The sequence below is a fragment of the Phyllobates terribilis genome, unplaced genomic scaffold, assembly GCF_046119375.1.
Source record: "Phyllobates terribilis strain yellow unplaced genomic scaffold, ASM4611937v1 Scaffold_1__5_contigs__length_1240528914, whole genome shotgun sequence".
NCBI lineage: Eukaryota > Metazoa > Chordata > Amphibia > Anura > Dendrobatidae > Phyllobates > Phyllobates terribilis.
In genome coordinates, this window is record NW_027362761.1 from 93705845 (window position 1) to 93733461 (window position 27617).

Consider the following 27617-nt stretch of genomic DNA (forward strand, 5'->3'; position numbering starts at 1 on the left):
GATGAGGGAGCCATGCATTCCAGGATTGGGGATAAGGAGTGCCATGCATACCAGGATTGGGGATGAGGGGTGCCATGCATACCAGGATGGGGGTGAGGTGTGCCTTGCATACCAGGATGAGGGATAACATACATACCAGGATAGGGATGAGGGATGGGGTACCATGCATACCAGGATAGGGATGAAGAGTACCACACATACCAGGATTGGGGGTGAGGGGTGCCATGCATACCAGGATTGGGGGTGAGGGGTGCCATGCATGCCAGGATTGGGGATGAGGGGTGCCATGCATACCAGGATTGGGAATGAGGGGTTCCATGCATACCAGGATTGGGGGTGAGAGATGCCATGCATACCAGGATTGGAGGTGAGGGGTGCAATGCATACCAGGATTGGGGGTGAGGGGTGCCATGCATACCAGGATTGACGGTGAGGGGTTCCATGCATTCCAGGATTGGGATGAGGGGTTCCATACATACCAGGATAGGGATGAGTGGTGCCATGCATACCAGGATGGGGATGAGGGGTGCCATGCATACCAGGATAGGATGGTGGGGACAGGATGGGGGCAGCACAAATACCAGGAGGGGGGCAGCACATACCAGCATGGGAGACCATATATCAATAAAAATGCTCGCCACTCGGGCGTAGAACGGGTTCAATAGCTAGTTTATATATATTGGAAAAAGATTCAGTTTGTAAAAAAAAAATCCACTCACTACAGCAGGGTTTTTGATGCAACACTTCTTTCTACATCTTCTACATCTTTGTATATTTTGCCTAATTTTTTTCTTTTAATAATCTTATTGTTATACAACTATATGCATGGTCTCATTATAATACATGAGCTCTGTGTATATAATGCATGTCCTACAGATCCCAATCATGATCGTCTGAATAAGACCGAACTGTCCTCTTAAGGCGTCACTCAGACGTCTGTGTTAATCAGTGTTTTGTATTCATGTTTCATCAGTGTTTGCTCAGTAAGTTATTTCATTAGTGATTTTTATGTCTGAAAAAAAAATTATGAAGCTTCTCCTATCCTTTGTAATGTTAATCACAGATGGCACATGGACCGTACACTGTTGCCTTCCGTGTGCTGTCCATGATTTTCACAAACCCATAGAATTGTATGGGTAATTTTGGTCTGTGACTCAGATCAAAAACAAACATGTCTATGCAATTTTTTTTTACGTACACACAATTCGTAAAAAAACACGGATATTTGAGCTGCTCCATATATTCTCATTGGTGCATGTTCTAACCATGTTAAAAATCACAACACAATTCTGAAAAATGATGTCTGAATGAGGCCTAAACAATAACACTAAACAACAACACTCTGCAAATATTATATACATAAATCCTACTAAGTGGTAGAGTGTTGTTTAGTGTTTTACTACTCTAGGTCGTCTGAACCAATTCATATATTTTCTCCATTGTGTATTGTGGAATGTAGTTACCCCCAAGATCTTGCACCCTACACACCTAACTTTCCAACTTTCCTTGTTTTTATTAGTGCAATGTATAGCTTGATCCTATTGCCGAGTTCATATGAGGCTTTGGTCCCACTTGAAAGAGGTCACCTTGATGTTAGTAGATGGGCTTACAAACGTTGATCCAAATGTGTGCAAAGTACCACGTTTTTACATGTTTGGCAATAGTGGAATTCATGTACATAATAAACATATTAAAATATATGAATACAAAATAAACACACACGTTTACACAAAGGCATCGGATGACTCCAGTTTCCATTTTCTGTGCACTTGGCAAATTCTTCCCCTTCCAAGCTATAGCCACTATTACAGTGGTACGTTACGGTGCTGCCAGCAGTAGCATTTTCATACTTAACATGTCCGTTTTCTAAATCAAATGGAATTTCACATCTGGTCTCTGAAAACAGGAAGATGCATTGTTTTTAGGCCACTGTATATAGAATACCAAGTATTTAGCGTCATCTTTAGGGTAAGAAGTTGAAATAAGTGCTATTTTAAATATAGTTTAACCCCTTAAAGTGGTTGTCCAGTGAAGATAAGTTATCAATGGGATAGGTGAAAACTCGTTAATCGATGGGGGTCCGAGCTCTAGGAACCGCACCGATCAGCATCATGGGGAACTTTTATCCTAGTTAGAATAGAGTGACAGTGCATATGCTCGACCATCATTTTATTCATTCTCTATGGGCTATTGAGTGCTGCTCTCGCTTATTTCCCAAAACCCTATATGAATGAATGGAGCGGCTGTTGGGTGTCCGACATACCGCTGAAAGTTTGAGCACAAAAGTTCCCCGTTCTGTGGACCAGTGCAACCTGGTCAATCCCCAACCAATAAGCAAGCTATCACCTATCCTTTGGTGATAAATTGTTTCCAGCATTGCTTTGGTCCTCTTCTCAGTCAAGATACTGCAATTTTGACTTGCCGGGTCACAATGAGGTTTTTGTGTGATCAGGAAGTTACTTTTACAATGTCAGTCTATGGAGTCTTTTTCTGACACTCTATAAACTTACATGTAAAAGAGACTGCCAACTCACACACAAACCCCAGCGAGTCAGAATTTAAGTCACATGACCCACAAGAAGACCAGAGCAGTGCTGGAAGCCGAGGAAGATGGTGACTGGTAAGTATACTGCATTAGCGCACCTACTTTACATTAAATATACATTTAGACAGGTGTAGGGAATAAAACATTTTGTGGGAGTGCTTCATTACCACAACACTTTACATCAATCTCAACATGTACAGTATGACAGGTTCCCTCTAAGGGGTTGCAAATGGTTACAATATACTAAATAACAGCACAGCTTGGTTTTACCTGATTATAATTACCTACCTTTACACTGCGGAAGAGGCTGGCTCCATTTTCCAGTAGCCAGACATGTTATATTCTCTGTCCCAATAAGATGATATCCATTATTGCATATAAAAAGAATGTTATCTTTGTAGGCATTTCCCATTGGAATCGATATAGCATTTGGTATAGATGGGTAAAGGCCACACACAACACCTAAAACCATCAGCACAAAAACAGAATTTTCATCATGCTTTGTCCTAACATCCTTGATCTTCTCCATCTATAGCTCTTAATATCACTTATGTGGTAAGAACAAAGATGTTGGCTATCTGCTATATAGAATTTCAGATTGGAATCTATTATTTTTTTCTGCTCCTTAAAGAGGTTGTCCACTACTTATTCATTGATGCTCTATCCATAGGAAAGGGCATCATTGTCTGATTGGCCGGGGTCCCACACCCAGAACCCCCGCCGATCAGCAGTTATTGGTGTCAACAGCGGCGATCACTGACCGGAAGTACTCACTTGCTGAGATTGGCCGACTAGTTGTAGTGGCTACCGCGGGGTACTACACATCTGCCTCCTATTCAGTTCAATGGGAGGCAGATGTGTAGTACCCCGCGGCAGGCACTACAACTAGATGGCCAAGGTCAGCAAGTAAGTACCTCCGGCCGGCGGCTGCCGGCGACACAGATAACAGCTGATCGGCTGGGGTGTGTGGTGTCGGACCCCGGTCGATCTGACAGTGATGCCCTATTCTATGGATAGGACATCAATGTATGAGTAGTGGTCAACTTCTTTAAGTTACATTAACACTGCAAGATAATTGTGAAACACTTCTGCACTGTTCACTGCATTAGCACCCTTATTAACCTTCTCCTATAGTCCGCAGCACTGTCTGCCCTCATCACCCCTTCGGCAACAGTCTGAAGCACTGTACATACTTACCATCCCTCTTCCACTGTCCACAGCACTATGTCCCCACTACTACTTCTCCATTGGTAGCAGCACTGTGCCCCCCACTTTCCACCCTTCTTTCACTATCCACAACACCTTTCCCCCACATCCTTCTACTCCCTCTAGTGGCAACAGCACTGGGACTCCACTAACTCCCAGGAATCCCCTAAAACTTCAGAATGAGGATAATTTAATACAAAGCAATGATATTCCTGAATATATCTTGCATGATGTGCCATTAATGAGGAGAGACTGCCATCTGCTGGCCAGGCAAAATCAAGTGGAACCAAATTGCACCAGAAGAATTTCAGGGGGAGTGAGTTCTTTTGCTGGACCCTCTCAGGTGCCTTTCATGACAGAGTTCCGGGATATAAAACCCCTGAGCGCCAAATTGCAGGAGGCTTTGGTGCCAAGAGAGCGCAAGGTGCTAATGTGCATAGGAGAAGAGGCTGTAGTCAGAGTGATAGGCCGCAGCAGGAAGTGTGTGCCTGCAGGGTCCTGGCTGCTTGCAGACAAGGTCCAGACGATGCCTGGTGAGACTCAGAGTTCAGCCTAAGCCGGTCAAGACCAGGACCTGCGCCCTACACCGGTCAAGCCTTGGAGACCAGATGTCTCCCATCAGGAGCCGAGGCCCAGTCCTTTCTGACCCTAGCCCAAGAGATTTCCGCCGACGGTCAAGCTGAGAAGATCCTCGAGGAGACTGCAACAGGAGAGGCACACCTGCAATTGCAGAGGGACAACGCAAGTGAGAAGGTTGTCACTTCCAGTTATAACCTATGGAACCGAGGTCGGCTGGGATTAGGACCACAGGTTGGGACGGGGCCGGTTGGTGCGTGGGAGGCTCAACGTCCTTTAATAGACTATGTCAGAGAGAGACTTGAGTCCTAGTGGGAAAACCCGGTGACCCCCGCTAGGGCCAGAACTGCAGAAGGAACTCACGTGATGACTCCCACGAATGGGTGCACCACCCTTGTTAAAGGAACATTAACGTTATATAGTGAGACTACAGTTGTGCTCAAAAATTTACATACCACAGCAGAATTTTTGCTTTCTTGGCCTTGTTTCAGAGAATATGAACGATAACAAAAAAAAATTTTCTCCACTCATGGTTATTGGTTGGGTGAAGCCATTTATTGTCAAACTACTGTGCTTTCTCTTTCTAAATCTTAATGACAACCAAAAACATTCAAATGACCCTGATCAAAAGTTCACATACCCCAGCTCTTAATACCGTGTATTGGCTCCTGCCCTCTAACATCAATGAGAGCTTGAAGTCTTTTGTGGTAGTTGTGGATGAGGTTCTTTATTTTCTCAGATGGTAAAGCTGCCCATTCTTCTTGGCAAAAAGCCTCCAGTTCCTGTAAGTTCATGGGCTGTCTAGCATGAACTGCGAGCTTGAGATCTCCCCAGAGTGGCTCAATGATATTGCGGTCAGGAGGCTGAGATGGCCACTCCAGAACTTTCACTTTGTTCTGCTGTAGCTAATGACAGGTCGACTTGGCCTTGTGTTCTGGATCGTTGTCATGTTGGAACGTCCAAGTACGTCCCATGCGCAGCTTCCGGGCTGATGACTGCAAATTTGCCTTCAGTATTTGCTGATAACGTACTCCATTCATCTTTCCTTCAACTTTTACCAAGTTTCCTGTGCCTCTGTAGCTCACACATCCTCAAAACATCAGCGATCCACCTCCGTGCTTTACTGTAGGAATGGTAATGCGCAGTAATGGCTTTCTTCTGGAGACTTGTCCATGCAGCCCATTTTTCTTAAAGTGCTTCCTTATTGTGCATTTTGAAACAGCCACACCGCTAGTTTTCAGAGAGTCCTGAATTTCAGCTGATGTTATTTGTGGGTTTTTATTTGCATCCCAAACAAATTTCCTGGCAGTTGTGGCTGAAATCTTTGTTGGTCTACCTGACCGTGGTTCGGTTTTTACAGAGCCCCTGATTTTCCATTTGTTAATCACAGTTTGAACACTGCTGATTGGCATTATCAATTCTTTGGATATCTTTTTGTATCCCTTTCCTGTGTTATACTTTTTCCCATAGATCCGTTGACAATTCTTTTTCTTTCCCCATGACTCACAATCCAGAAATGTCAGTGGCTGGGTGAAAGATGCAAGAGTCTGTCTGGATCCCAGAAACTCACTCAGCTTTTATGCACACACACTGATTACAAGCAAACAGGTCACAGGTGAGGATGTTACCTTTAGTAGCCATTCAAATCCATTAGTGTCAAATTCTGTGCATGTTATCAGGCCAAAATCATCAGGGTATGTGAACTTTTGATCAGGGTCATTTGGATGTTTTTGGTTGTCATTAAGATTTAAAAAGAGAAAACACAGTAGTTTGACAAAAATGGCTTCACTCAAGCAATAACCATGAGAGGAGAAAAAGTTTTTTGTTATCATTCATATTCTCTGAAACAAGGCCAAGAAATCAAAAATTCTGCCGGGGTATGTAAACTTTTGAGCACAACAGTATATTTGATATTCCAAGCTTATTGTTATTTGTTTTATTGTTGATTTGTTATTATCGCTAATTGTTCAGAGTTACTTTAAATTACTGTAAAATTACTATTGCATTTAAATAGAATTTTATCGATCACTCCTTGTTGTTGCCTAGTAATATCTGTGGTTTCAACCAGTCACCTGCATTACAACAACACAGAGCTGATTTCATCTTTTAGGGGTTTTCTCTGCAGTGTAGCACTCCAGGCCACAAAGGGCACAAAACTGCAGAATAACCCCATTTAAAGAAGCCCTCCCATGAACTATTTTTCCCCCTAAACATGTATACGCGTATGTGAATGTATTGTAATGTAAGTGTGTTAATAACAAATATATATAGGGACAGCACAGTGGCTCAGTGGTTAGCACTGCAGCCTTGCAGCGCTGGAGTCCTGGGTTCAAATCCCACCAAGGACAACATCTGCAAGGAGTTTGTATGTTCTCCCCGTGTTTGTGTGGGTTTCCTCCCACACTCCAAAGACATACTGATAGGGAATGTAGATTGTGAGCCCCAATAGGGACAGTGCCAATAATGTCTGTAAAGCGCTATGGAATTAGTGGCGCTATATAAGTCAATAAAATAACTAAATAAATTACCACTGCTCTCTCCAGAATCCAGCAGCATTCAGCAATGTCACCGCTCTGCAGATATTCTGCGTCACACTGTGCTCTGTGTGACCCAGAAGTGACTTTAACAGTGTAAGCCTGTAGAACATCAGAATGTGGCTCCATAGGCTGGCATTGTAAAAGAGACTTCCAGGTCATGCATAACGCATAGAGTGACCGGATAGTCTGAAGTGCGGTGACATCACTAAGAATAAGAGCAGACCGGCGCTGAGAAAGCAGCAGTAGGTGAGCATATTAATACACTCATGCTACATTACATACACATGTACACCACATGTTTAGTGAAAAAAAGTTCATGAGAGGGCTTCTTTAAGTATACCAGACCAAGCTGCAACCCCCTTGAAGTCAATCACTTGCTTTGAAAATACTGGCAGTATTTAAATAAGTGTTTTAGGATAGTTACATAAATAATACATTTGGAGCTAATCTGTGTATTCGTGCCTTATGACCACATGGTGGTTGAAAACTTACTATCAAATTCACTAATTCACTGATCTTTTTGAATCTCCAATTTGTGAAAAAAAATGAAAAAATACATCACCTTGTTGCCTGTTGTGGTCATAATTTCTTCATGGAATGTTGAATGGAACAATTTATGCTACTGTTATCAACTTTTCCCAATATTTTTTACTCCTCAATATTGGAATTGCAAAACTATGAAGGAAAAGTTGTGGAATTATAGAAATCATAAGATCGATAAACATGTTAACGATATGCAAATGATGATGATATGCAAATGATGGTGATCATGCCACACACAGAAATCCCTGCACTTACAAACCTTGGCATGATATCAATGAGGATATTAATGGTTGTCTGAGAAATGTTCTGCCATGCTCCCTTTGTAATTGCCAATCCCAGGAACAGTTTTTCAACTCAACAATGCCAGGCTGCACATTGCTCATGCTAGGTACTTTTAGGTACGAAATGTCCTACCATGGCCTGCAGCATCTCCAGAATTGCCTCCGATCAAGCACATCTAGGACGTGCAGCAATTGCAAAGGGAGCTGCCACTGGTGGATCTTGATGATTTGTGTGCCCAAGTGGAGAGTGGCAGAACATTCCTCAGACAACCATTAATAATCTTATTAATATGACATCAAGGCGTGAAAGTGCGTGTATTCCTGTGTATGATGCTCATACTCGATACTTTGTATCTCGAGATGTTTTGAAAATGATGTTTCCATTTTTTCATCATTTGCATAACATTAACATGTTGATTTCCATTATTCCACAAATTTTGTTGTAATTTCAGTGGAGATCAGAATATAATAGCTTTTTATTTGTATTGTATACCATGGCGTAATAGATAATAAGTAGGTGAAAACTTAGCCGTTACAGACTTTGCAGAGTTGGCAAATTAAAAGAAATCTTTAAAAAATATAATCTTTAGTAAATTAACCTAAATATTACGAGGGTGACTATCTGGACAAACTTTGTTTCTCTAATGAAGATACACTTAGTTACTTACTCACACACGTAGGAAGAGATGGGCGCCATTGTTTATCCACATGACAGATACTATGGCTTGGTCCATGAAGTTCAAATCCTTGGTTACAACTATAGTGAATTTCATCTTCAAAAAAATAGCTTTTGCCCTGAATGAGACCATTCTCTATTTTTCCTGGAGCATTACAAGATATCCCTACAGATAAAACATTTTTAAATAGTTATTAAAATCAAAAAGCTAAAATATAATGTTGGAATAACAATATGCACAATCAGTATATTAAAGGGGTTGTCTAGCCTCAGCTAACAAGTCTGAAGTCACTCTATGTGACTGCAGTCATCTTAATCCTCACATCAACTGCACTGCGTGCGGTGAGGATTCTCCAGAGGCGGCAGTGGGTGAGTGACTGCAAGTATGTGATTTGCATATATCCGGTCACGTGCCGACAAGATGTGTGCATCCTCACTCTATGCAAGTGTATTGAGCAAGGCTAGATACAGTCTAGTTGTAATGTGGCTGAAAGTATGCAAATCACATACTTAGTCATATAGACCACCTTCTCCCGGCACCGGAGAATCCTCACAGTGTGCAGTGTACACGATGTGAGAATTCACAAGTCTGTAGTGACATTGAGTGACTGGAGACTTGTACCTAAAGGCTGGGCAACCCCTTTAATCTTGTCTTATCTCCCATCGGAATAATGAATAAATATGTGAAAAGCAGTTTAAAAATCAGTAAGAGCCACTCTAGAGTAAAAAAAAAATCAAAGTTGAGTTTACCATATGCCATTAGAAAATTCTGTCAAATTAAAAGGAATATGGCGTCTTAAAGGCAATGTTCTAGGAAAAGTAACTGGCCTATAATTCAATGTCTGACCCTAGCAGAAATTCTTAACCCGATATTAAACATTTTCTTTCCAGCTAAATCTTTTTGTTGGTTTCTGTATGAGCCTGACAGAGAATAATTGTGCAATATTACACTAGATGCCACTTGGAGCAATGCTTCTAAAGAAAAATACCTCCTTAAGATGGTGCCATATGGAATCACCATTAAAGAGAAATATCATGGCTTTGAAGAAGCCTGTGAAGGTTCTGCCATATGCATGACTCGTAATTGGCAATCTTGTCACTCTATGGGCCGATTGACATAATTTACATATAATTGTCATATTTCTGGTTCATATTACGACAACAACTCCCGGTCGTACTATGAGTCTCCTGATTTGAACTAACAGCATTTGAAGAATAAATGATGCTGTTAATTTGGGTTGGAAATTTTCCTATGAAAGACTAGAAAAGCTGGTCGCAATATGGTCATGAGAACTGCACAAATAGTTCTCAAGTAGACACTATTTAACAGCTGTTATAACATTCGTTTGCATTGAGGTTCATTTACGTTTGCATTGAGGTTCCACTCCGCTCCATGATTTGTTAGCCTCACAAACTCTTTCAATTGGACCCTAAAAAAAAGAGAATACAAAATCAATAAACATAAAAATGAAGAAGAACAGAAGAACAGAAAAAAAGTTTTATTGGCTAAGTTTCATATTCATTCCTTTGGATAGGTATGTGCCTTTATTGGCCTGTAGCAGAAACCCATCATTTACTCTTGTTTTCAAGATATCAAGTGCCTCCCAGAATCTGACCTGATCTGATGCCTGGCATTTATTATACAACTCTGACACAGAGCACTAGTATGTGAAATTAGTGCTTTGACGTATGACTACAATATATTTTAGTAAAAACTAGAATTCATCTTCAACTCACCTTACCGATCTCTGTCCCTCTTCTTTTCACACTACTAGGTTTCCCCATTGCTCTCCAGTTGTCCTTCTGTCCGGGACATGCATGTGACTACAGCACCCAATCACTGGCCAAGTTGTGACCAACATGTTCATAAGAGAGGAACAGGATGTACAGAGCTGGTCTGAGTACGTCATGCTCTGGCTGAATAGACAAATCAGGGCAATGTAGGGCAGCATTATAAGTGGGGCATGAAGGATCTATAAGGTAGGTATACTTATTATTGTTTTACAACAATGTAATAATAGACTGATGCCTGATGTAAGATGGCAGCTCGACAGGTCCTGGACGGTAGGTATGTGTCCCTGAGGTGTCAAGCCTAGGTGATGTAGAACCTGGAGAAGTAGGCTCCAGCACATATAGTGCTGAGAGGATTTTTCTATGGGCCCGGATTCATGGGTCCGAGTTTTACGAGCAGCTGAAAGAGCCAGCTGGGATTGGCTTCTCACTTATCTCCAATTTCAAGTCTTGGAACGGGCTATAAAAAGCAGTTCACCTGCCTCATTTGGTGTCTGTGAGTGGAGGTGTGCAGATCTTCAATGTTGTCTATCTTTGCTAAGGACTAAAGGGCTGGACACTAACCTGGACACTAGCAGAGACTCCGCTCCCCTTACCGCCGCGGCCCTGGTCCGGCATCCTCTATTCCACCCTCCTGCTCCTACGCTGTGTCTGCCCGAGGTGCACGCACCGCACGCAGATCCCCGGGCGCTGTTCTTAGGGCACTCACGTTCTCCCTGTTTCTTAAAGGGGCAGCGCGCACCGTCCAAAAATATCCCCGGCCAATGGACGGAGGACATCTGCTATATAAGGCACCTCCTCCAAAATGGAGGTGCCTGTTCAATGTTGCAGTTTTTTTGTCTAACACTCTCTCCAGCCCTCAGGTCCGAGTGCTTGCCCGCCAGCCTGTCTATCAGTCGTGCCCGCCAGCCTGTCTATCAGCCGTGCCCGCCTGTCAGCCTGTCAGCCGAGTCTGTCCGTCTTCCTGCACTACCTGGCTGCCTACCAGCTGTGCTCATCTGCCGTGCCTGTCCACTTTGGCTGCCAATCCCATGGGAGTCACCTGCTCTCTCAAGATCGGTCCCAGAGTGGCACCTGGTCCACCTTTCCGGTCCCTCCCTCATGGGATTGACTAAGCCGCCATGTAACCAGGATGGGTCCGGGTGGGTCCTTAGTTACGCCCCTCTAGTCTCTCCTTGTACCACGACACAGTGGTTCCACCATCCGGACCCGTAACAGTTTGCATAGGCTATGGAATCAGGTGGCTCCAAGGCTCCCTCGCTCTCTGACATGTACCAAGACGTCTCCCGCCAGAGATCTCAACAGGATACAATCCTTTCCTATCTGCGGACTGTAAACAGCCGCTTGGATGCACTGTCCACCCCTGCTGTGTCCGCCTCTAACCAAGCGGCATCCGCTCCGGCGGCACCTCAACCCAGTGGTGGTGTGGCATTCAGCTTTGGACCCCAACTATTTGCCCTTCCACGCTTTGGTGGGGATCCCGCTCTATGTCAGGGCTTCATCAACCAGTGCACGCTGCACTTTGAGCTTCTGGCTCATCAGTTCACTTCCGACTGGGCTAAAGTGGCATTCGTCATGTCTCATCTGACTGGAGAGGCGTTGGCATGGCTCAATCCTCTATGGGAGAGAGAGGATCCTCTGGTGTCTAACCTCCAGGCTTTCCTTGTGGCATTCCGGAGGGTTTTCGATGAGCCCAGCTGCACGTCCTCAACTGCCTCCTCTCTTCTTCATCTACGCCAAGGGAACCTCACGGTGTGCCATTGCGCTGTGCATTTCCTCACCCTCGCTTCTGAACTTGCCTGGAACAATGAGGCTCTGGTGTCTACCTTTTGGGAAGTTCTTTCAGGATGAATCAAGGATGAACTAGCCAGTCGTGACATACCCACCTCTCTGGACGACCTGGTGTCTTTGGCCACACGGATCGACATCAGGTTCCATGAGCGTTCTAAGGAGGTGATCTGTGAGAGGAAATCTCCACGCCTTGCACCAATGTTCCAAAGGCCAGTCTCTCCACAAGCCCCTGCCTCGGCATCCATCCCTGAATCTATGCAGGTAGACCACGTAAAGATGGTCAAGTCTCACCAGGAGGCCCGCCGCACCGAGGGAAGATGCTTTTACTGTGGCAGTTTGGAGCATCAAATCTGCTCTTATCCAGAAAGACTGGGAAACTCCAGTGCCTAGGATTGCTTGGAGGGATCATCCTGGGCAAAAAATCCTTCCTCTCCATCCCTGACTCTGTCTGTGTCAATAACCTGTGGTAAGATACATTTTTTCGAGACTGCCTATCTGGATTCCGGTGCCGCTGGCAATATTATTCAACTGTGGAACAGTATTGGATCCCAATTCAACGTCTTTCGGATCCATTGGCGGTTTCTTCAGTGGATGGGAGGTCCCTTTCCGAATCCATCATATTTGCCACCGAGCCTGTAGTTCTCAAGATTGGTATGCTACACTTGGAGAAAATCTCCCTCTACGTGCTGTCCGGCCTCTCTCATCCTTTGCTGCTTGGACTGCCTTGGCTTCAGAGACACGAGCCAATCTTGAATTGGAGTTTGGGAGAGGTGCTCCGCTGGGGCCAGGAGTGCCACAAAACCTGCTTGGTTCCTGTCCGTCCTGCTTAACCTCATTCCACTTAAGCTAATTTGACCGGTTTGCCAGCACCCTACTGGTCATGCACTGATGTCTTTGACAAGAAGGAGGATGAGACACTTCCCCCTCATAGGCCGTATGACTGTCCTATCGATCTCATTCCTGGTGCCTCACCACCGCGAGGTCGAATTTACCCCCTGCCGTTGGCCGAGACCCGTGCCATGTCCGAATACATTGAAGAGAATCTTGCTAGCGGATTTATTCAGAAATTCTCTTCTCCGGCTGGAGCAGGATTCTTTTTAGTCAAGAAGAAGGATGGCTCTCTTCGCCCTTGTATTGACTATAGGGGTCTAAATCAGATTACCATCAAAAACAAGTATCCTCTGCCTCTCATCTCCAAGTTGTTTGATCACCTCAAGGCCACCAAGGTCTTTACTAAGCTTGATCTCCGTGGCGCATACAATTTGATCCGGATTCGCCAAGGTGACGAGTGGAAGACGGCATTCAACACTCGGGATGGCCACTACGAGTACTGTGTGATGCCCTTCAGACTCTGAGATGCACCAGCAGTCTTTCAGGAACTGGTGAATGACAACTTCTGAGATCTTCTATATTCATGCGTGGTAGTGTACCTGGACGATATCTTGGTGTTCTCGTCGGATCTGCCCTCACATCGAAGAGACATTAGACAGGTATTGAAGAGGCTCAGGAGGAATCGCCTGTATGCCAAATTCGAGAAATGTGTTTTCGAACAGACATCTCTTCCCTTCCTGGGGTACATAATCTCGGAGACCGGACTCATCATGGATCCCGAGAAGCTGTCTGCTGTCCTAAAGTGGCCCCAACCTGATGGGTTGAAGGCTATAAAGCGGTTTCTGGGATTTGCTAATTATTATCGCCTGTTCATTCCTCATTTTTCCTCCCGGACTGCTCCCATCTCCGCTCTGACCCGCAAAGGGGTCAATCCTAAGGAATGGATTCCAGAGGTGGAAGAATCCTTCGTGTCCATGAAACAAGCCTCTTCTGCTCCGGTTCTTCATCATCCTGACTGTAACAAGCAGTTCTTCCTGGAGGTTGATGCCACTTCCTCAGGGGCCAGAGCAGTTCTCATCCAGAAATCCTCATCTTGACGAAGAGTGACCTGCCGCTTCTTTTCCAAGCTCTTCTCACCCTCGGAACGCAACTATTCCATTGGAGATTGGGAACTTCTGGCCACCAAACTGGCGCTGGTAGAGTGGCGGCTCCTACAGGAGGGGGCCCTGCATCCTGTGGTCATCTACACGGACCATAAGAATCTTGCCTACTTGCAGTCTGCTCAACGACTTAATCCTTGTCAGGCCAGATGGTCCCTATTTTTTGCCCGCTTCAATTTCATTCTCCACTTCCAGCAGGGAGATAAGAATATCAAGGCAGACGTGCTCTCCAGATCGTTTCTGTCAACTGACCAAGAGGAGGAGCCTCAACACAACATTGAGTCCTCAAAAATAACTACTGTTCGTCCGTTTGATCTGTCTCATCTTCCCCCAGGTACGACTTTCGTGGCAGCTCCGGATAGAAAGAGGGTCCTACTTTGGGGTCATTCGTCTAAACTGGCAGGCCATGCCGGACAGAGGAAAACGTCTCTGCTTATTTCCCGACATTATTGGTGGCCGACCATACGCAAGGATGTTGCAGATTTTGTCTCTGTCTGCTCTTCCTGTGCCCGAAACAAGACTCCTAGGCAACTTTCGATGGGTCCACTGCTTCTTTTACCCGTGCTTTCCGCTTCGTGGCAGCATATTGCGATGGATTTCATCACGAAATCCTTCCTGTATCGGCCGGGTGTACTGTCATTTGGATTGTTGCTGACCGCTTCTCCAAGATGGCTCACTTCATTCCTCTAACTCGTCTACCATCTGCGCCACAGCTTGCTAAAGTGTTCTTTCAGCACATCTACCTCTTCATATTGTCTCGGATAGAGGGGTCCAGTTTACTTCACGCTTCTGGAGAGCCATGTGCAAGCTGCTAAATGTTGCATTAGACTTCTCTTTGGCTTATCATCCACAGGCTAATGGCCAGGTTGAGCATACCAATTAGATCCTCACTAGCTTCCTTCGGCACTTAGTCAACACCCACCATAGCAACTGGGTGGAACTCCTGCCTTGGGCCGAATTTTCCTACAATAATCATGTGAGTAAATCCTCTGCCAAGTCTCCTTTTTTTGTGGTATACGATCAGCATCCCAATATTCCGTTTCCTGTTTCCACTTCTGTTGATAATCCCACCGCGGAATCTCTTGATAAAGACTTTTCTGTGATCTGGGAGGACACAAAGTCTTCATTGCTACAGTCTTCTGAGCAGATGAAGAGACATGCAGACAAGAGAAGTCTGGAGCCGCTAGTACTCCGTCCAGGGGACAAGGTTTGGTTATCATCCAAGTATGTTCGCCTCAAGATACCTTCATATAAGTTGGGTCCACGGTTCATCGGCCCTTTCGAAATTTTGAGTCGAATCAATCCGGTGGCGTACAAGTTGAAACTCCCTGCCTCGTTACGGATCCCCAATTCCTTTCATGTATCTCTCCTCAAGACTGTCGTCCTCAATTCCTTCTCTGATGATTCAGGTACCACTCCTGTTCCAGTCTCCGCTGAGGATGTTTTTGAGGTAGAGAACATTCTGGCTACCAAGAGGATAAGAGGAAAGACTTTCTTTCTTGTGGATCGGAAGGGGTTTGGCCCTGAGCAGAGATCTTGGGAGCCCAGGTAGAACATTCATGCTCCTCTTCTTCCGGAAACATTTATTCCGGGCTTGAAGAAGAGGGGGCGTAAAGGGGGGGTACTGTAGCGTCAGCATCTCTGCCTTCTGCCCGGAGGAAACGCCGCTCCCCTTACCACCGCAGCCCTGGTCCGGCATCCTCTGCTCCTCCCTCCTGCTCCCACATCGTGTCTTCCTGGGGTGCGCGCACCGCGCGCAGATCCCTTGGCATGCACGCGTGCACTCCCTGTTTCTTAAAGGGGCCGCGCACACCGTCCTAAATTGTTCCAGGCCAATGGCCGGAGGACATCTGCTATATAAGGCACCTCCTCCAAAATGGAGGTGCCTGTGCAATGTTGTAGTTTGCTTTGTCTAACACTCTCTCCAGCCCTCAGTTCCCAGTGCTTGCCTGCCAGCCTGTCTATCAGCCGTGCCCATCAGCCTGTCTATCAGCCGTGCCCACCAGCCTATCAGCCGTGCCCGCCACCCTGTCTATCAGCCGTGCCCGTCTATCAGCCTACCAGCCGAGCCTGTCCGTCCACCTGCGCTACCTGCCTGCCTACCAGCCGTGCTCATCTGCCAGACCATCTGCCGTGCCTGTCCGCTTCAGCTGCCAATCCCGTGGGAGTTGTCTGTTCTCTCAAGGTCGGTCCCAGAGTGGCACCTGGTCCACTTTTCCGGTCCCTCCTTGGCTCACGGAGTTAACTAAGCCGCCGTGAAGCCAGGGTCTGTCCGGGTGGGTCCTTAGTTGCGCCCCTCTGGTCCCTCATTGCACCATGGCACAGTGGGTCCACCATCCGGACCCGTAACACTGAGCAGGCAAACCACTACTGTATGTACTATTTACTTTATGTTTTCACTTTCACAAAAAGGCTGTTTTTTTTGTTACCCTGACTGTTTTATGGATACTTAATAAACCTCTTCTGTGTTTGAACTAAAGAAATCGGATCCCTTTGTGTGTACCAGCACCTACCAGAGAGCTGATCCCTTGCACTAATGATAACAGTTTGCTCACCACAATAAAATTCATATATATTTTCTTCAAAAATTATTGCCACTGTCCCTTTAAATAATAGGTAAAATTCTGCAGGACATTTTTAAAAAAAAAAAAACTTGAAAGCTTATGTAGTTTATTCTCTTCCTCAGAAGTGTGCCTATGATCCTTAAGAAACATTTGGCTTGTTTGAAATATGCATGAGTGTAATTTATCATCAATTACTCTATCTTTAAGGCTTTCTCTTCTTTTGTTCCTGTAAATTAGGCAGCATTTGGATGCTTTAAAATGCCTTCTGTTATAATATGTGAATTCCAATGAATCTTGTAAATGTGCCACGGTTATGACACTTCTTAAAGTTTAAGAGGTCAGTTCTCAAGTTTATAGATGCACACAAAATAGATGTAATTAAAGGGAGTCTATCAGCCCAAACTGATCGTATATACTACACACATAGTATGTAGGGGACACAGCCACTAGAAAAATTACATTCTTACTTTCCAACACAGCATTTGATTAGCCAGGGCTGGTACGACGTCATCATGACCCGGCTAATTAAAAACCGTGTTGGGAATCCCAGAGGGTAAGAGATTCCCTAGCCTCCCATCCAGTGACCAGAGACTTCAAACCTGCCTGATGGACCAGAGTCCCACGAATCGATCCACCCATTTGTAGTGCTGACCTATTATAAGACATCAGAACAGTCTAGCGAATGAAGAAGATGGGTAAAAAAAATATTACATCGTCATTCACTTGAATATGCCCACCAACTTGGGAAGGAAGCTCCAAGTAGAAGAGAATTTCCACAGAGATCTGGTGCTTGGCAAATGGAGAACAAAGCCAGGTCAGCACCAAAAGGATTTGTAAAGCTTTACATAATTGACCCGTATACCGTATATGTGAAATTATTCATCATAGTGATGTCAATAAACAAAATACAGTGATTAATATGCACTTACATGTATTTCATATCCAGCATTACATTGGTAGAGAACGGTGTCTTTGTAGAAATATCTCGTGCCAAGCACTGTGCCATGGTCAGGAGCAGAAGGTTGCCCACAGGATATGGGGGAACACACGTCATCAGTCAAAGGGGGTAACCAGTTACCATCTGTCTAAATGATGAATACAAGCAATTTTAATAACGGCATGTGTGATTTAAATAGTATCATGTTTTAAGGGGAGGTTCTGTGTTTGATGTCAGAAAGTCCAAATGAAATCTAAGTTGAAACAAGGCACCCTACAGAAAACAGGCAGTAAACTACCGAAATTAGCTAGATAAGCCAGATCCCTTCTCCATCACAGATGTCGTGGAGTCAAAAAAGGGGCCTAGCTTACTGAGGTAAAAAACTGAACAAATTCTCAACGTGTGCACATGGAATAATGTAACAAAGATGTGAATTCACACTTAGGCTACTGCACCCAATGAAAATTTGGAGAGTTTTTTACCTCAGTATTTGTAAACCAAAACCAGGCTTGGGAAATAAGCTCACCAAATACTCAACGCGTGTACATGGCCTTAGAGCAGGCTCAGATATTATTTGTCGTGGAAAAATAACAACAAATCTGCATCAGAAGCAAGATTCTGCTGCTGATTTCACCTCTGAATTGCAAAGGGTCAAAAGTGTACTTAAGATTTATGGCATTTTTGCAACAGGATGAGCATGTTGCGGATTTGAAGAAACTGCACTGCAAATGTACAACTTTTGTACTTCTGCTTCTTTCAGCTGAGCACCCTGATATTCTTAAAGGTAATCTGTCACCATGTTTTTGCTACCCGTCTGAGAGTAGTATTACATAAAAGCTAAAAGACTGATTCCAGCGATACATCACTTACTTTGCTGGATGCTGCAGTTTGAATTAAATCACTATTTTATCTGCTGCCATTTCTCTGAATGCTGAGCTCTGTTTAACCCTGCCCAGACCACTAATTGACAGCTTTCTGAGTATACTGTGCATATAGGCAGAAAGCGGGCAAATGCGTGATGGTGGTGGGTTATAGAGAACTCATGAATAAGAAGGACTACATTACAGCATGTTTATTAGTTTTCTAGTGACAATCTCCTGCTGATAAAACTCAGGTTTTAATAAAAATGCAGCAAGCAGCTCAGTTAGTAATACATTGCTAGAATCAGGGTTTGGTCATGGCCCCACTATCAGTATATGTTCAGTATTCGGTCAGTATTTTTTCTCAGGAGTGGGAGCCAAAACCAGGCGAGGAACAATCAGAGAAAAGGTATAATAGAAACAAGTCACCAATTCTGCATTTATCACCCACTCCTGGTTTTGGCTCCCACTCCTGAGAAAAAATACTGACCGAATACTGATAGTGGTGCCATGGCCTTTGTCTCTCTGCATTATGTAGCTCTCAGATTAGGTGGCAAAAACCTGGTGACAGATTCCCTTTAACAAGCCCTGTTTGAGCAAGACGGACTCAATATGGCTTCTCAATGAATGTTTACTTTCAATAATAGTACTCAGATATGTTGACAATAGTGAAGAATTCATGCAGAAAGTATATTTGAAATATATTTACCATACAGGTTGAGGTGCTTGGTCCTGATAACGTATAACCAGTTTTGCATATGACTGTTACGGTTTTATTTATGTCATAATCTGCCTTGATTTTGACTGTATCTGACTGCAATTTACATTTTCTTGGGACACAAGTAATTTCCTCTGTTGACCAGGATCCATCCTCTACACAACGTTTTGTGGTCACGTCTCCATCCATTACATAGCCATGTTCACATCTGAAACACAAATGTTTAATATCTGACATTACAAATACTTTACACCTATAATGTAACTGAATACATAAATGTTATTAACATATGTTTACATAATACAAGTGTAAAGCTGGCCATACAAATTCGATTAAAATTTTCCAAAATGTCTGATTGTGACTATTTCAGCCAAAAACAATTTAAAATGATACATGGAACAATCATTCGTTGACTATTGTCTACCAATAGAGGGATCTGTTATATTAGAATTTTTTGTCCAGTCAAATTAAAGTGGGGGAGTTCTGTGGCTTGTTTAGCCAATTATAGCTACATAATTTGCCACTTTGTGTAAGCACATTGCACTTATCTTTAAAACATGTTTTTGATCTGCCAGTTTAAAGGGAATCAGTCAGTAACCCCCCTAAGCCGTCTATATGGGCACGCAGGTCATAGAAAGTTTAATAAAATTATACCTTGATATCTGCCATTCAATGTCTTGTTCCAGAGAAATCCACATTTTCCTCATATGCAAATGAGCTATTAACAACTATGGGCCGGACACCGATCTGCATGTGAATCTGCCTCCACAGCATTCATTACTTGGTTCATACAGGTAACACCCTCGTTCCTTTAAAATAAGCTCTGGAGGCAGATTTTTATGGAGATCAGTGCCCGGCCCATAGGTCTTAACAACTCGTTTGCATACAAAAAATCATGAAATTCTCTAGAATAAGACATCTGATCTCAAATATCAAGGTATAATTTTATTCAACTTTCTATGACTTGCATCCCCATATAGGCTGATTAGGAGGGTTGATCCTGCTAACAGATTCTCTTTAACATGTTAAAAGTATGAACAATTCACAATCTGTGATGATGACTGACCGGCCACAATACTTCCTATTCTAACTTTATGTGCATGACCAGTTTAAGACCTTTTAAAATGATTAAAAGGTAAAAACTTTCTAAAACTGGAATATGGACATTCAATCACCTTTAGTACACTAGACTAGTGGTGAATGGATCATTTTGGATTCGACTTTACTGGCTTCAAAGAATTTTCCCAATGTTAGAATTGGGATGAAATGGGATCTCCAGACCCCAGAGCATAATAAACATAACCAGTATAAAAAACAAAAAAACTAATACTCACGTCTCGAGCCATCTTGCTGCCAGCCTTCCAGTCTTATTCTTTCTGGCATCAGGTGCTGCATCTTTATCCTCTTCTTTATAAGCCAGGACTTTTGATCCGGTCACTGTGCATTTTAAGGTTGCAGCGTAAGTCATGACATCACAACGTCATGCCCTTACAACATGCAGTGACCTCCAAGGTCTGATCATGGCTGGATGTCCTGGCCAGTATTGAAGAGGCAGTAGATGTCTTGCATTGCGCAAAAAGAAGAGGACCGGATGGCAGGCGGCGGTGTGGCCAAAGTGGTGAGCTGGGAGGTATTACATTTTTTTTGCCATTTGCCGGCCCTAAATCTTTACCAAAATGGAGGCTTGGCATTTTTTTTGCAAATTGAAAAAGATCCTAAGTATAGGCCGTCAATGTCTGATCAGTGGTGGTGCAACACAATGATCAGCTGTTACCATCGTCAGCCAGAAGTTCTCAGATGCTGCTGGAACATCGCAGCTCAGTAATATCGGTAGTAGCCACGGCCAGGGATTGCAGATGCAGATCAGATCATTCAATTAAATAGCAGATGGATCTGTAGTACTTGGCCGCAGCCATTATAGAAATAACAGAGTTTCTGTATTCCAGTAGTATCCGAGAACTTCCAGCCGCTGGTAACAGCTGATTGGCCGGGGTGCCGGGTGTCGCAGCCCCATTGTTCAGATATTTATGGGCTATCCTAAGGATAGGACATAAAAAAAACATAGTGGCCAACTTCATTAATTTAAATAAAATAAGATTTTTATATGCTCATAGAATTTATTCTGTACAATTATTACTCTTGAAAAAAGAAAGAAATTCAAACTCAAAATGTAGTAGCTTTTCTATAATATTAGATTTTTGGCTTTCATTAAAAAAATGCTCTTACCCATATTCAATGACACTTCCAAAAGTGTAGGAATCACCATTTATCACAGTGTTAGGAATACTGGGTGGTGGACCACAGGAACGTAACTGACAAATAGGGTAGAGTTTACTCCATTTTCCTTCTTCTGTGCATACAAGGTCAGGATTTCCTTGCATAACATAGCCTGTGAGGCATGTGTATTTGATTGCATTCTCAAATGTTGAACTGCTTCCATTAATAAATGCATTCAGAATTACAGGTGGGGGGCCACAGGTAACTTTTCCACAGTACGGAAAGCCAGAGCTCCATTTTCCTGCAGACTCGCAATTGAGTTCAGAATGTCCAAACAGTTTAAAACCATCATGACATTTGATTATGATTGAATGACCACAGCTGAAATTGTCCCCAATAATGTTTGCATGCTGAACAGATGGTTTGGAGCATTCACAAGGAAGACAACTGGGGACATTTCCACTCCACATGCCACTTGCTAAACATTGTCTTGTTGGACTTCCATGTATTTCATAACCAGGAAAACAAATATATTGCACATTGTCATTGTAATGAAAACCCGAACTGTTAAGGAAACCATGAGAAATGTCTTCTGGAGGACCACAGTCTATGAGGGCACACAGTGGAGCTTTTCCATCCCATGTTCCATCTTTCTGACAGGTAAGCTTTGATGGCCCTTTTAATTTATGTCCTTGATTACACTTATAAATGATATGACTTCCAGCAGTATATTCTAACCCCTCAATTTCCCCATTGGCAACAGGCAGAGGTGTTTTACATATTATTTGTAAGCATTCTGGCATTATTCCACTCCAATGTCCATCCTCCAGGCAGATTCTGCTTTTATCACCACTGAGCAGGAAGCCTTCAAAGCATTGATAGTCAATATGTTTTCCGTAATCATAATCATTTCCTTTGACTTGTCCATTTATTAGGGCTTGAGGCTGACCACAAGAAATAGGGATGCATATAGGTTCTTCTCCATCCCAAAGTTTATTTTCTTGACATGTTCTTTTGTTAGTTCCATGCATTCTGTATCCTATGTCACATTTATAATGAGCAACACTCATATATGAGTAATTTGAGGCTTCTATATACCCATTAAGTATCTGGTTAGGTGGCTTGCAAAATATTATAGCACACCGTGGAATGCCATGACTCCATTTCTTTGTAGACAAGCACGTGCTATTCTCTGACCCAATAAGTTCATATCCATCCTTACATTTATAAAAAATAGTGCTATCTAATGAATTATCAGTATATTGCACCACACCATTTTCGGGAGCTACAGGAATATTGCATTCTGTTGGTAGACAGACAGGGGCGCTTCCATTCCATGTACCATCTTCCTGACAATATAATAGTGGTGGTCCTAAAATGTCATAGCCATAGTAACAGGTGTACAAAATAAAAGTTCCATATAAAAATTCTGACACATCATTGTTAACATCTCTAACTGAATAATTCCCATCTTTATGATAACTATGTATGGTTTTCGGAGGTTGGGTAGTGATTGGTATGTCATACATTTCAAGTTTCAGATCCACATTCATTATATAATCATTATGTTTGCTATACTGTCCAAAGTCAATATGTGGTGGAAGACCACAATCTGTATGCACACACATCGGAGTTGGGCTGGACCATCCTGAATCTTCACAAGTAATTATGGCAGGTCCAGTCAGCTGAAATCCAGGCATACAACTATAAATGATCATTGCACCATATCTATAATCAGCTCCTTCTACAAAGCCATTGTCAATAGCCTGAGGGGGATCACAGGCTATCTCTTTACAGGTTGGGGGGTCAGCATCCCATTTTCCTGTTTCCATGCAGGTAATAATAGTCTGTCCTTCAAGTCTAAACCCTTTGTTACATGAATAGGTTACAGTTTGTCCATAATGAAGACTGGTTGAAGAACTTTTGCCATTTGAAATATCTTTAGATCCAGGACATCTGATAGGTTTGCATACAGGCAGTCCACCTAGCCAGTGTCCTACTGGTCCACAAATTAATGTGGCATTTCCCATTAACTCAAAGCCAGGCTTGCATGTATATAGAACAGTGCTGAGGTAAGCAAGACCTTGAACATCAACAATTCCATTAGGAATTTCATCTGGTTGAGGACATTCAACTGGAACACAGCTGGGAAGATCATTTCCCCAATTACCATCTGCTTCACATGTTATTTCAGGTGGTCCTTTAAGCAGAAAGCCATCTGTACAAGTATATTGTATTACAGTCCCGTAATGAAGAGAAGGCACTGCTTTTGGGTCTCCATAATCAATATCTGGTGGCTTGGGACAGAGAACAAGCTTGCATAATGGAAAAGAATCATTCCAGTGCTGTGATGGTAGACATCGTAAAACAGAGGAGCCTTGAAGAACGTAGCCCTCTCTACAGGAAAATTTCACAACTCCTGTTTCATTAGCAACTTCCTTAAGTACTAACTGGTGTTGTAATAGTGGTGGATCTTGGCATTTTGATGGCACACAGGTAGGTAATTTCTTTTTGTCCCACTGTCCATTTTTCTGACAAGTCCAACTAGTTTCCCCAATAAGTTCATAGCCCTCATCACATACAAATTCAATTTTTGAACCAACATCAATAGTTGTCCCTTTGATATCACCATTTTTTAGTGGTGGTGGTTTTTCACAGCTTAGTAAAGTACATGATGGTGGAGACTCACTATACCATTGTTTGTTGAACTGGCAAATTCTTTTGCTGCTACCAAATAGTTTGTATCCAGGTTTGCAGGAGTAAGTTACCTCATCCTCAAATACAATACCTGTTTTATTCTGCAGGAAAAAAAAAAGTTGATTAAAATATTGTCAAAATGTAAATGGTTTGAACAGTGAGAACATGCACTTCTTAATACAAACATAACTTTAATGTGTTACTTCAAATCTTGGCAATTCCTTTTTTTTCTTACTCTTCATGATTGAAGTTCCACTTGCTGTCTGATATTTTATTTTACTATTATTGGTGATATTAACCTTGAGCGTCATTATGATTTTTCACACAAGAACCAATCAGTAGATCAGCCAATGCCAAGCAGTTACACACTGGCAACATATAAAAAGTATTTAATTTACCTCTATCTGCCAAGAAGTCTAGTTCTGGAAGCGTTCCAAGTACTACATTTTACTCTGTAGTCTTTTCTTTTTGAAACTTTTCATATGTTATTTATAACACTTTACATTGAATACCCTGAACATTGAAAAGCAGATGTCCACCTTTAGACTGCTTCAAAATTTTCACATTGAATTAATTTACATCTTTTTTTTTTTATTAAATTTGTAAATTAATTGTAATTTTGTTCTTATCATGAGTTACAATTTACTTTATACTCTAGAGCAGTATTCCCAATCCTGCAGGCATCAGAAATAAAATCTCACGGCACTTGCTGGTTCAGTTTCTGCACACAGCTTTCTCGATTGATTGGAATTCTTTGGCTGTCATACACTAGAGCAGAAATCCCCAACCTATGGCTGAGGAGCCACTTCTGGTTGCAGGACCATGATGTGTTGCTCCCATGATCTGTGGCTCACAACTATCTGCCAGCTTTGTGCATTAACACCCGGTCTACTAAACAGTTATGAAAAGCAGATCTCCAGATGGTGACTTTTTTGAGTAGGCCCACATAGAAGACCAGATATGGATGTGTATGTGCTGGCCTTGTGGAGCTACATTAAAGGATAAGTTTTTAACAATTATTGGATTGGAAGCTGGATCATTTCCATTATCACCTTACTAAACTCTTAGCAGCAGCGTGATCTCACCCTTCTTCATAGCCTAGATTATCAGACATATTCTCAAAGGTGAGCTGGTCACTTTTTTATTTCCTTCTACTGTGAGGAAGGCACGAGCTTGATGTCACTACTCTTACGGGGTTGGGTGGGGTAGTTCTGGATGTTGATCACGACCCTATTCAGAAGTGAATATGTCTCTCAAGGTTAAAAAGGTTGGAGATGACTTCCCCAGAGATTTTGGACACCTAAAAAATCAGAATCAGTCAATACTCTGCCAACCATTGACTTTTTATGACAAATGATTGTGAAAGATGTGTCTGAAAAGAGATTAGTCATATTTTTCACCAGTTTTGCTGTTTAAACTTACGGGTTTGTAATTGAAAACTGCTGCCATCAAAGAAGAACCATGAATGATACATAGTTCAGAAAATGGCCACTTAAGAAGTGTTTGCTTTACACCAAGCTCTGCACAGTACTTGTCTCTTACAACAAGCTTGTTGGCTATTTTCAACTATGACCACCAAAACTTTTGTATGGACTACAGTACCTTCTGTAAATCAGCACAATATTTATATAGAGTAATTCTACAGTACATATAAAATTTAGAATGTTTTTCAAACAAATTTGCTTAAAGAGATGCGGCTATTATTCTATTTAGTACTGAACCCCTTTAAAGAGAACCTGTCACCAAATCAATAGAGGACCAGTTTTTGGTAATATTTTTTTCCCACTGCTCTCCTAAGTATTCCCTTTTTTTCCTTAAATTCACTAATCAGTTCCAGAGATATGGGCATTTTTGTTTAGTGCTCATTTTTATGGTCTCTACAAGTGGTGTAGCTCAAAGAATTCCCTGGGGGTGTATCTTCAGACTACTCTACATCAGTGACCTGATTACCCCTTGGTAGAGACCACAAAATTTGCATGAAATAAAAACTGGCCACTTTTGACCTGGTGACAGGCCCTCTATAAATAAATAATTTACCCAACATTAAAGACATACTGATAGGGAATTTATACTGTGAGCCCAATTGGGACAGTGATGACCATGTCTGTATATCGCTGTGGAATATGATGGCATTATATAAGAAAAGCATAATGAATAAAACAAATAACTATGCTACAAATAAATCTAGTTAATTAACTTTACTAGTAGTTTTAAAGAAAAGAAATGAACACACACACCTCTATAACCCCATTTTCAAGTTCAGGTGGTTGGCCACAGGATACTGGATGACAAGCTGGAAGTCGACCACTCCATTCGCCAGATGCCTGGCAGGTCCGTTTCTTCTCCCCTTTTATGTAATACCCTTTATTACAGCTATGTGCTACCACTGCATCAAAGCTGTAGTTATTTCCACTTACATAGCCATTTTTGATACCAGGTGGTTCTCCACAACGAACAGGTATGCACTGAATTGATGTAGGTGATGGGTTCCATTGACCACCTCGTAAGCACTCAATCTTAGAAGATGTGTTTAGTATGAAGCCTTCCATACATTTGAAGCTAACTGTTGTGCCAGAAACAAACTTTGCTTTATTGATTGATTCCAAGATACCATATGCAACAGCAGGAGGTTTCTCACAAAAATCAGCTATGCAATAAGGCGTTTCCTTGCCATTAGGAGGCATCCACTTTCCTAGAGTATTACACAGCATTTTACTGTTATCAGCCATGCTATAGCCATCAAAGCAGTAATAATATGCAGTGTCTCCATAAAGTCTATGAGCACTATCTGAAGAAGCATGGTCCACATTCGGAGGTTCATCACATGAAACAGCCATACACTGTGGAATATTCTCACTCCATTTTCCAGTTGTTAAACAGGCTATAGTTTCGGGGCCAACTAAAATGTAACTGAAAAAGATAAAATGTATAATGAATTTTGCATACTAATTAATAGTGAGGTCTATAGCTCTTCTTTTAATGGATTTTTTTTACATAATTTTATATAAACATTTTAACACCATGCCATTTTTGAATCCAACATTCTTCCCTTCACAACCAGACAGTTAAAGGGAATCTGTCAGCAGGTTTTTGCTATTTAATCTGAGGGCACCATGAAGTAAGGACTGAGAACAGATCCCAGGGATGTGTCACTTATTAGGCTGTGTGCTGTTTCTATATAATGAAGGTCTCATCACTAGGAGATTATCATTGCTAGGACTATATCTCTGGTGAGTCCTGGTCTGATCACACCCCCTCCTATGATAATTAGCTTACTGTCAATAGACAATGTACACAGAAATCTGTGGTATGGTTAGCTTTCTGAGCTCTGCCACATGCTGCATGGAAAAACTCTGATTGTATCACAATTGCTGCACCCAGTAATCTAAGTGATACATCACTGGAATCAGGGTCTCTTTTCCTATATTAAACTGGTCTCAGATCAGGTAGAAAAAACTTAGTGACATATTCTCTTTAAATGTTAAAATTTGGCTGCCACTAGCCCCTACTAGGGCTGGTTTACTGCATTATGTTTCATTTTTTAAGGGGTTTACAGGATTTAAAAACAGTGCCAAAAATTAAGAAATGTATAAAAAATATATATGAGTTTCTAGTGATCTTTGCGGGTCCTACAATGATGATGACCCTTAAATCATTCACATGACAACAGCAGCCAATCACTAGCCT

At 42.5% G+C, this 27617-nt stretch overlaps 1 protein-coding gene across 1 annotated transcript in view; it reads right to left on the reverse strand.

Moving 5' to 3' along the window:
* SVEP1 (sushi, von Willebrand factor type A, EGF and pentraxin domain containing 1) overlaps positions 1 to 27617 on the reverse strand; it is a 469484-nt gene that overhangs the window by 62621 nt on the left and 379246 nt on the right. The window contains exons 37-44 of the mRNA XM_073664736.1: positions 26168 to 26840; positions 21243 to 24031; positions 19008 to 19224; positions 17431 to 17586; positions 9731 to 9794; positions 8357 to 8530; positions 2834 to 3007; positions 1723 to 1896 (exon numbers count right to left, since the gene is read on the reverse strand). Coding sequence (XP_073520837.1) covers positions 1723 to 1896; positions 2834 to 3007; positions 8357 to 8530; positions 9731 to 9794; positions 17431 to 17586; positions 19008 to 19224; positions 21243 to 24031; positions 26168 to 26840 — 4421 coding nt within the window. The remainder of the gene's footprint in view (positions 1 to 1722; positions 1897 to 2833; positions 3008 to 8356; positions 8531 to 9730; positions 9795 to 17430; positions 17587 to 19007; positions 19225 to 21242; positions 24032 to 26167; positions 26841 to 27617) is intronic.